The sequence below is a fragment of the Oryzias latipes genome, chromosome 1 (assembly GCF_002234675.1).
Source record: "Oryzias latipes chromosome 1, ASM223467v1".
NCBI lineage: Eukaryota > Metazoa > Chordata > Actinopteri > Beloniformes > Adrianichthyidae > Oryzias > Oryzias latipes.
The window spans coordinates 17486190-17496760 of NC_019859.2; the positions used below are offsets into that span (position 1 = coordinate 17486190).

The 10571-nt window shown below is 39.5% G+C and overlaps 1 protein-coding gene across 1 annotated transcript; it reads left to right on the forward strand.

Moving 5' to 3' along the window:
• Nucleotides 1-2883: 2883 nt before the first annotated feature.
• Nucleotides 2884-4384, forward strand: LOC111948728 (general vesicular transport factor p115-like). The gene is made up of 5 exons (XM_023962986.1): nt 2884-3298; nt 3486-3604; nt 3687-3868; nt 3941-4062; nt 4157-4384. Exons 1-5 carry the CDS (start codon nt 3221-3223, stop codon nt 4349-4351), a joined length of 696 nt encoding a protein of 231 aa, XP_023818754.1. The 5' UTR covers nt 2884-3220; the 3' UTR covers nt 4352-4384.
• Nucleotides 4385-10571: the final 6187 nt, after the last annotated feature.

Consider the following 10571-nt stretch of genomic DNA (forward strand, 5'->3'; position numbering starts at 1 on the left):
ACGGTATTTGTTCATTACTACATATTATGAATGATAATGGAAACATTATCTCACTGGAAACTCTTTCCAGTAACTTTAAAATAAATGATAGAAAACAATAGAACAACGTGATCAAAGCAATCCTTCAGACTTTGATCAAAATGTCCTCCAGTCTGGTTCAAAATGTTCAAGTTCTGCTTTTATCTCTGCTGTTCGATGGTCGACCGTTTAATTCAAAACTTCCAAACTCATTTATACGATCTTTGTTTGTTAGATAATTGTTTCCAACATCTTACAAAAATCTTTCTATATCACGGCGTTACACAAGAGAGGAAATAAGCAAGTAAAGATCTCAGTTTATTAAATATTCAATTTTCCCAAAATACAAAGAAATCCATTTTGAAATAATGAATGCAGTCTATCCATGCAAGGAACTGCTACACATACGTTTTGGTTTTCCTGAAAATAACTGTTCTTTCTGTGACATAAATATTAAAACACTTGATAATATGTTTTTTGAATGTATGTATTTTTACAGTTTTTGGGAGGATTTCTTTTTTTGGTGCTCCTCAAAGTTTCCCTTTGTCAAAGAGATCATGTATTTTTTTGTCTTTCAAGTACATACATACAGCTGGCAATGACATGAAGAAAACTGCAGTGTCAATATAAACTACATCTCTATCCTTCCACTAATGAAATAAAGAAAGAAAAAAGACTACATACAAACATTATGTTGTTAACCAGCATAGATGAAGTGGGATTGCCACCAGTTTCTGGTTGATCTATAATCAGGCTTTTCAATTTAAAATATCACCAGGCTGCAAGGTTTGTTGGTTCTCTTTTCCTTCAAGGCTTTGAAATTCTGCGGCGACTGATGAGAAGTCAACACTACATGTTCCTGTTGAACCTTCACACTTGCAGAGCTTTTTTGAGGGAGGCTTAGCACCTTGAAGCTCTCCACTCTTTAGTAAAAGTGAAACCTTTGGGTGAAGTCAAGACATGTTTGTCAAAACATACAACTTCAGCCAATCCCCACCACCAAGTTATACACAGAGATTTCTTATCTAACACAAGTTTATTATCTATGAATTGAGGGTTTTTTAACCCCGAAGGCAGCACACCTTCAGGAAGCCTTTATTTGCAATACCTCTTTGTGCCACGAGAGGTCCCTCTACACCAACTACTCAACCTGTTTACAGAATGACAGGATGTAAGAGCTCCAACATTTTTTCCCCAAAAGTTTTCTTTATTCAGAATCCTTTTTGGGTTTCCCATTTTATTGCAGCAATAATCAAATCCAGCCATGGGGTTCCTTTGAATAAAACTCCTCTTCTAATCTTGAAAAAGTGTTCAAAAGAACACCCAGACAGACAGAATTCATTCATTCATTTATCTTAACCGTTTTTTCCCTCACAGGGTCACGGGTCTGCCGGAGCCCATCCCATCCACTTGTATATGATATGGCTGTTGTGTATTGTTATGCCATTGGTTAAACATAATTCTGTTAAAGAACTACAGGGTCGCATTGTTATGACGTCACAGTGGTGCGGGGGGCAGCAGGAAGGAGATGCTAAATGTGTTGACAGGGTGCACAAAAGCAGCAGAAAGTTTAAAACCAAATCACATCCAGACGTCAAACAGAGCAAATCGTGGAGGCCTCAACACAGTAAACCAAATGCACAGTGTCATAAGTGCGGCAGCTCGTCACCCCATCCAAAACGTGAGTGTCCAGCTAATGAAACAGTATGTCATGCATGTGGAAAAAAGGGACATTACATGAGAGTGTGTAAAAATAGGAAGACTTTGAGTGAAGTGGAGGAAGATGTCAATGCCTTATTCCTTGGCAGTGTTACCAGCAATGGAGAGTCGTGGATGGTAAACATAATCATAAACAACAAAAGTGTGTCATTCAAAATAGACACAGGAGCTGATGTCACAGTATTGCCACTTCAGGTGTTCAAAGAAATCTTCAGAGACAGTTGCCCACCCACTCTTCAAAAACCAACCAAGCCTCTGTTTGGACCTGGAAGAAAGCCTTTGGAAGTCCTGGGGTTCACAGAGATGAGACTAAGGAAATGAGCTAAAGAAGCAAGAGAGGATGTGTACATCCTGAAACACCTGCACACAGCATTGCTGGGGAGACCTGCTATTCACAAGTTGGAGTTAGTTACTCGAATAGACACTCTCAGCATCGAAACACTAAAAGTCAGCTACCCAAAGCTGTGCAGCGGTCTTGGTGAAGTGAAGCAGCCATACAACATCAAGTTAAGACCAGATGCTCAGCCCTTCTCATTAAAGACACCTCGGAGAGTTCCATTGCCGCTCATGGACAAAGTGAAGCAGGAACTGTCCCGCATGGAAGACTTAGGTGTGATAACCAAAATAGAGGAGCCAACAGACTGGTGTTGTGGCATGGTGGTGGTACCCAAAAAGAAAACAGACAAGGTGCGTATTTGTGTTGATCTCACACACTTCAACCTTTCTGTGTGTCGAGAAAAATACATCCTGCCATCAGTGGAAGAGACACTAGGCAAATTGGCTGGAGCCAGGATTTTCAGCAAATTGGATGCTAATATGGGATTTTGGCAAATTCCCCTTACAGAAGAGTCAGCCAAATACACCACCATTATTACACCTTTTGGCCGTTACTATTTTAGGCAGCTACCTTTTGGCATTGCTTCTGCTCCTGAACATTTCCAGAACAGAATATGAAATGTTTTTTTTTTTTGCATGTTTGATTTTGTTTTATTCTTTAAAACATCCAAACTGTTTGGTGTTGGCTGTAATGGATACTAACACTTGGCATCATTTGACTGCTATAACGATGATTTCAAAACATTTGTTTACATTTATTATTTATAGGTGTGTTTATTATTTTTTGTTTGTTTGTTTGGCCTTCAGATGCTTATTAAGGCTAATTTCTTTCAAATATTTCCTTTTTCTGCTTGTTTTAGGGTTAGTTGTTAGTTGTTTTGTGCTTGAGCGCTTTAAAAAACCGTGGAGTTCATTTTGGGGTGTTCTGTGGTTGTGATTCGGTTGAGGTTTAGATGAACTCTGAACCCGATCGATTTTAACCCTTCTAACTTCCACTCCTGTGTTTAGTTCTTTGGGTCTGAAGTCTCTTTGTGTGAGCTGTCTAACATGCTTTTGATGCCTCTGCTCGCGTGTCAGAAGCTCCTCGTCAGACTCACTCTTTGGTTTTCTGCAGGGCAGCAAAGTCCAGACCAGGGTGGGCCTCCTCATGCTGCTGTGCACATGGATCAGCAACTGTCCCATTGCTGTCACGCACTTCCTGCATAACCAGGATAACGTTCCCTTTGTATCCTTCATCACAACCTTTTTACCTTCTCCCCCCTTTGACCTCTGAGTCTACATTTCTGCTTAAATGCATCTTCACATCAAATCCGACCTCTGAGTGTAAAGAGCACCCATGTGTTTATTGCTGGGGAGGGAGCCCCTGTCCTCCACTGGCTTCTCTGCATGAGCCTTGACTCTGAGTCCTGCAGCTGACGGCTCAGATCTCTGAGAACCTGGGAGAAGACGAGAGGCTGGTGCAGGGCCTTTGTGCGCTGCTGCTCGGCATCTGTATCTATCATAACGATAACTCACTGGAAAACTACACCAAGTACGTGTCTTTGAGTCACTTTAACATTCTGTTAGACTCGATGTTTGAATGAAAACACAGATTTTCTTCCCGTCGTCTTCAGGGAGAAGCTAAAGCAGCTGATTGAGAAGCGCATCGGAAAGGAGAACTTTGTGGAGAAGCTGGGCTTCATCACCAAACATGAACTGTATTCGCGGGCGGCCCTAAAGCCGCAGCCCGTCTTCCCGTCGCCGGAACAGATGCTGTTCGACCACGAGTTCACCAAGCTGGTCAAAGACCTGGAAGGTCAGGGAGGCCGCCGTCCTCATGTGCAAGTGATGGTTTGAGTCCCAGTTGACGTAACGCTGCTCATCACAGGGGTGATCACCAAAGCGGTTCACAAGTCCAGCGAGGAGGACAAAAAGGAGGAAGAGGTGAAGAAGACGTTGGAGCAGCACGACAACATCGTAACTCGATACAAGGAGCTGATCAGAGAACAGGTTTGTCCAAATTTGGCCTCTAAAAATGTTGCCCATTAGTCGTGGATTTGCTGTAGTCTCCAGATAACATCAGAGTTTGGACTGTGTGACTCAGGATGCTCAGATCCAGGAGCTGAAGGAGCAGGTAGCAGCTCTGTCCTCCCAGCACGAGCAGATGCAGGCCACTGTCGCACAGCAGCTATCCCAGATCCAGCAGCACAAAGACCAGTACAACATCCTGAAGCTGAAACTAGGTCAGTCCTCGTCCAACACGCAAAAGCTCACTCTGACACTTTTACAGTTTCTATAACCTTTTTGTTGGTTTAGAAATGATGGAGACATTCATGTCTGATCATTTTTGCTCTAAAGAGCAGCTTATGTTATTAAAGGAAATTCATTTTCTTGTCTCTTATCTGCCTTTGAGGGAAAAGCTTCCACTGTAGCTGAAGACTGGATTTGTAGGGTTTTTATTTACACTTTGAAAGGTTTGAGTCACACGTCCCACAGAAAAAGTCACTTTTCCCTGAGCTTTTTCAGATTTTTAGTTTTTGATGATGGCTTTTGGTATGAAACGTTGCTGATTATTGTAGTCCTTTTTTCCTGTTTTCCAGAAATGTAAAAGAAAGTCACTTCTTGGTTTTCAAAGCTTAACTTTGTTCCGTCTGTTGTGTTGCAGCAGAAGCTTTTTATTGCAGTTAAGACCACAAACATGAATAACAACACAATTTGCCATCAACTCCTGTGACCAATCACTGCTTCCTGGCCCTTCTAGGCATTCTGGGTAGTGTAGTCATATCACATTACATGATATTTGTTACTGTGCCTGATTGCTACACCCAAACACAATGAGTTTATATCGCCAGAGGAGACCACGTGGCTCCTCATGGGAGGAGAGCACCGTCATCTTGGTAGGTCAAGTTACTGCTGCAGTGCATGCATGGGAACATTGCTCCACCACCTTCAGCCAGGCTTCCCAAGTGGGCGTTTCTCCTCTAGCTCAGTGTTTTTCATCCTTTTTTGAGCCAAGGCACACTTTATCCTTGACAAAAATCCATGACACACCAGCATCCAAAATTTAAAAAAGGGAAACTCTATGGTCTGTATTGATCTAATGTCCCTCCACAATCTCACTTGCATTTTTGTGATAATTGTGGCAGAAAAAACTGGAAGTTTCAGCTGTTTTTTTCTAAAAGATGTAATAAAAGTTAAGTTGGTTTTCAGTAATGATTTTCAACTAAATTATTTGAAATTTTACCCTCTTCCCCGTTCGAACGGTAAAAAACAGGGTTCGAACAGGGAAGTGAAACCTGAAGGAAGATCCGCCTTCCACGGTCAGAAAGGTCATTTCAGTTCATGTTCAACTGCTGTTAGGTAGACGGAGGTGACAGTGCGTATGTCCACAGAATCAGCATGCCTAAGGCAGACATGAGGTTCCCCCCAGCCCCCCATCTCCTTACGCTCTTTGGATTTGTTGTCATCATCAATGAAGGGAAAAGAGAATTGGATAAGTCGAATGCTGCGTGTCGACATTGTTACACAAAGATAGCGAATGCCACATTAATTTTTTTTCAGGCCAGTGTTAAGTTTTTGGTTTCTGGCAGCTAATAGGTTTTCTTATTTTATGAAGCAGATCACCTGAATAAGTCAGTTTTATTTATTTTTATATAAAACCAATAAATGCATTTTGCAAGTAATTTTTTACTGCCTTTTTTGTACTGAAAAAAAAAACAAAAATAGATAGAAAAAAACTTTATTAATCTCCCAAGGGAGAAATTCAGGCGTCTGACAGCAAAACACAGACAATAAATAACAATAAAATAATAGTTCATAAATAGTAGTTCATATCAGATTTGTTAAACAGCCGTACCGAACTAATTACACCCAAATTTGTATACATACATACATACATACATACATACATACATACATACAATCTATATTAACAGGCTATCATTCTAACGGCAGAAAGATGATAAATTTGTTATTCTGGGAAATGTATATAACTCTGCAGCACAAAACAAAATCACATTTTCAGACTTTACAAGCTCTGTTAAGGAACTTAACCAAAGATATCCTAACAGTAATCTCATCATTGGAGGTGATTTCAATATGGTGGAAGATGAATACCTTGACAGATTTCCTTCAGCATTTCAAAACCATCATTATAATCCTCTTCTTCATTTATGTAGAGATTTCAATGTTTCTGATGTCTGGCGCCGTGATAATCCTGATGTTCAAGCGTTCCCCTGGTTTAAACCAGACGGATCTGCTAAATCTAGGTTGTATATGGTTGACATGAAAATCAACAGAATTTACATCAATAGCTAAAACTTCAGCTGCACCATTAACAGACCATTCTATGATCAAGCTCATTATTCAATCTCGCAATAATCCTAAAAGCAAAGGTTACTGGAAGTTCAACGCTAGTCTATTAGAGGAGGAATTTTATTCTCAGGCGATTATAAATGAAATCCAAAGGATAACTAACGACTGACAGTTCACCACTCAGAGGGAGAAATGGGAATTTTTCAAATTCAAAGCAAGACAGATTTCAAAAACTCATAGAAAAGATTGAGCAGAGATGGTAAACAAAAAGAAATGGAAATGATCAGAGATATGAACTCTATTTGTTGTAAATCTCTATTGAGTGAATGTGAGAAACAGAGAGTTGCATTCCTGCAAACCTCTCTGGATAATATGAACATCTCTAAAGCCAAAGGAGCTTTTATTAGATCCATAACTAAATGGGTTGAAGAGGGAGAGAAAAGTTCAGCTTACTTTTGTAGACTGGAAAAAAGGCGACAAGAGAAAAATGCTGTTATCAGATTGCTAATTAATGGCAGAGAAAGTACAAATATGGAAAACATGAAGAGAGATATTTTCCAGTTTTACAGTGGGTTGTACTCTTCTTCTTATTCATTTCAGGATGCTGATCGCTTTTTCAACCACATCAAGGGTTTGGCTCCTAAAGTGGATGAAAATTTTAAACAAGTGTGTGAAGCAGAAATCACTATGGAAGAAGCAGAAAAAGCCATGAGAAGTTTAGCTGTAGATAAATCTCCAGGATCTGATGGGCTTATCATGAACCTTTACAGACATTTTTGGGAACACTTGAAAGAGCAGTTTTTGTTGGTCATAAGTTGAGTTGAACATCCTTCCAACTACCATGAAGCAGGGTGTCAGTACCCTGATTCCTAAACCTGGGAAAGACGCCAGACTAATTGATCATTTGAGATCAATATCCCTCCTCAACAGTGATTATAAAATTCTAACCAACATTTATGCATCTAGATTAAAAACAGGACTGAATCAGATCATCTCAGACACACAATCAGGGTTTTTAAAAGGACGTTCAATTCACAATAATAGTTCTTGATTTGATTGACTATATCAATAAATTGAAGATGATGGCTTCATTTTATTTTTAAATTTCTTTAAAGCCTTTGACACGGTTGAAAATGTTATCAATACTTATAAAAAAGCTCTGGTTTCTGTACACTCAATGTCCCGGGAGAACAGTTAGCCATCACTCAGCTGGCAGACGACACGGCCACATTCAAGAAAGACAGTCATCAAATACCAGAGATCATTCAGACTGTGGATTTCTTCTCTAAAGCATCTGGTTAAAACTAAATCTCAGCAAATATGAATTGTTGCCAGTTCACTATTCTGATCAGTCAGTTCTTCATAACACAGCTGTTAGGACTGTTGTGAAATATCTTGGTGTTCATATTACCAAAGATAGTCAAATAATGGAGGAAATGAACTTATGGAAAACTTTAGAGGAATGTAATGTCAATTTAAACATGTGGTCACATTTCTTTTTTGGGCAGAGTGTTTCTCACTAAATTAGAATGTTTATCCAGATTCATTTATCCAGCATATTCACTCCCAATTCCTAAATCTGCAAAGAAAGCAATAAACCAGGCCAAGTTCAACTTAATCTGGAAAAATAAAAATTATTACAAAAAAAAGGAACTATAATTCAGGATTACAGTGAAGGTGGATTTAAAGCCATAGACTTTGAAAGTTTGGATGGTATGATTAAGATAAATTGGCTTAGGTCTTTTCTGCAAAATGGAAGAAATATTTGTTTTCATATTCCTTCAAACATTTTCTCTCATCTAGGGGCCACTGAGTTCCATCTAAAATGTGAAAAAACTTCCTATTAAACTTTCTACTTCTCATCAGCAAGTGTTACTGTACGGCAAACTCACATACAAACATAACTTTAGTCCACATAAAACTCCCACATGAATGATAATGGAAACATTATCATTCTCTTTCCAGTATCTTAAAAATAAATGATAGAAAACAATAGAACAACGTGATCAAAGCAATCCTTCAGACTTTGATCAAAATGTCCTCCAGTCTGGTTCAAAATGTTCAAGTTCTGCTTTTATCTCTGCTGTTCGATGGTCGACCGCTTAATTCAAAACTTCGAAGCTCATTTATACGATCTTTGTTTGTTAGATAATTGTTTCCAACATCTTACAAAAATCTTTCAATATCACGGCGTTACACAAGAGAGGAAATAAGCAAGTAAAGATCTCAGTTTATTAAATATCCAATTTTCCCAAAATACAAAGAAATCCATTTTAAAATAATGAATGCAGTCTATCCATGCAAGGAACTGCTACACATACGTTTTGGTTTTCCTGAAAATAACTGTTCTTTCTGTGACATAAATAATAAAACACTTGATAATATGTTTTTTGAATGTATGCATTTTTACAGTTTTTGGGAGGATTTCTTTTTTTGGTGCTCCTCAAAGTTTCCCTTTGTCAAAGAGATCATGTATTTTTTTGTCTTTCAAGTATGTGTATACAGCTGGCAATGACATGAAGAAGACTGCAGTGTCAATATAAACTACATCTCTATCCTTCCACTAATGAAATAAAGAAAGAAAAAAAGACTACATACAAACATTATGTTGTTAACCAGCATAGATGAAGTGGGATTGCCACCAGTTTCTGGTTGATCTATAATCAGGCTTTTCAATTTAAAATATCACCAGGCTGCAAGGTTTGTTGGTTCTCTTTTCCTTCAAGGCTTTGAAATTCTGCGGCGACTGATGAGAAGTCAACACTACATGTTCCTGTTGAACCTTCACACTTGCAGAGCTTTTTTGAGGGAGGCTTAGCACCTTGAAGCTCTCCACTCTTTAGTAAAAGTGTGAAACCTTTGGGTGAAGTCAAGACATGTTTGTCAAAACATACAACTTCAGCCAATCCCCACCACCAATTTATACACAGAGATTTCTTATCTAACACAAGTTTATTATCTATGAATTGAGGGTTTTTTAACCCCGAAGGCAGCACACCTTCAGGAAGCCTTTATTTGCAATACCTCTTTGTGCCACGAGAGGTCCCTCTACACCAACTACTCAACCTGTTTACAGAATGAAAGGATGTAAGAGCTCCAACATTTTTTCCCCAAAAGTTTTCTTTATTCAGAATCCTTTTTGGGTTTCCCATTTTATTGCAGCAATAATCAAATCCAGCCATGGGGTTCCTTTGAATAAAACTCCTCTTCTAATCTTGAGAAAAGTGTTCAAAAGAACACCCAGACAGACAGAATTCATTCATTCATTTTTCTTAACCGTTTTTTTCCCTCACAGGGTCACGGGTCTGCCGGAGCCCATCCCGGCCACTTGTATATGATATGGCTTTTGTGTATTGTTATGCCATTGGTTAAACATAATTCTGTTAAAGAACTACAGGGTCGCATTGTTATGACGTCACAGCGGTGCGGGGGGCAGCAGGAAGGAGATGCTAAATGTGTTGACAGGGTGCACAAAAGCAGCAGAAAATTTAAAACCAAATCACATCCAGACGTCAAACAGAGCAAATCGTGGAGGCCTCAACACAGTAAACCAAATGCACAGTGTCATAAGTGCGGCAGCTCATCACCCCATCCAAAACGTGAGTGTCCAGCTAATGAAACAGTATGTCATGCATGTGGAAAAAAGGGACATTACATGAGAGTGTGTAAAAATAGGAAGACTTTGAGTGAAGTGGAGGAAGATGTCAATGCCTTATTCCTTGGCAGTGTTACCAGCAATGGAGAGTCGTGGATGGTAAACATAATCATAAACAACAAAAGCGTGTCATTCAAAATAGACACAGGAGCTGATGTCACAGTATTGCCACTTCAGGTGTTCAAAGAAATCTTCAGAGACAGTTGCCCACCCACTCTTCAAAAACCAACCAAGCCTCTGTTTGGACCTGGAAGAAAGCCGTTGGAAGTCCTCGGGTTCACAGAGATGAGACTAAGGAAATGAGCTAAAGAAGCAAGAGAGGATGTGTACATCCTGAAACACCTGCACACAGCATTGCTGGGGAGACCTGCTATTCACAAGTTGGAGTTAGTTACTCGAATAGACACTCTCAGCATCGAAACACTAAAAGTCAGCTATCCCAAAGCTGTGCAGCGGTCTTGGTGAAGTGAAGCAGCCATACAACATCAAGTTAAGACCAGATGCTCAGCCCTTCTCATTAAAGACACCTCAGAGAGTTCCATTGCCGCTC

Excerpts from the sequence above, each read along its gene's own strand:
- LOC111948728 (XM_023962986.1), top strand. The coding sequence starts at position 3,221 with ATGCTGCTGTGCACATGGATCAGCAACTGTCCCATTGCTGTCACGCAC. Across the intron at positions 3,869-3,940 it reads GCTGGTCAAAGACCTGGAAG|GGGTGATCACCAAAGCGGTT; the intron begins GTCAGGGAGGCC and ends TGCTCATCACAG. Across the intron at positions 4,063-4,156 it reads AGGAGCTGATCAGAGAACAG|GATGCTCAGATCCAGGAGCT; the intron begins GTTTGTCCAAAT and ends TGTGTGACTCAG.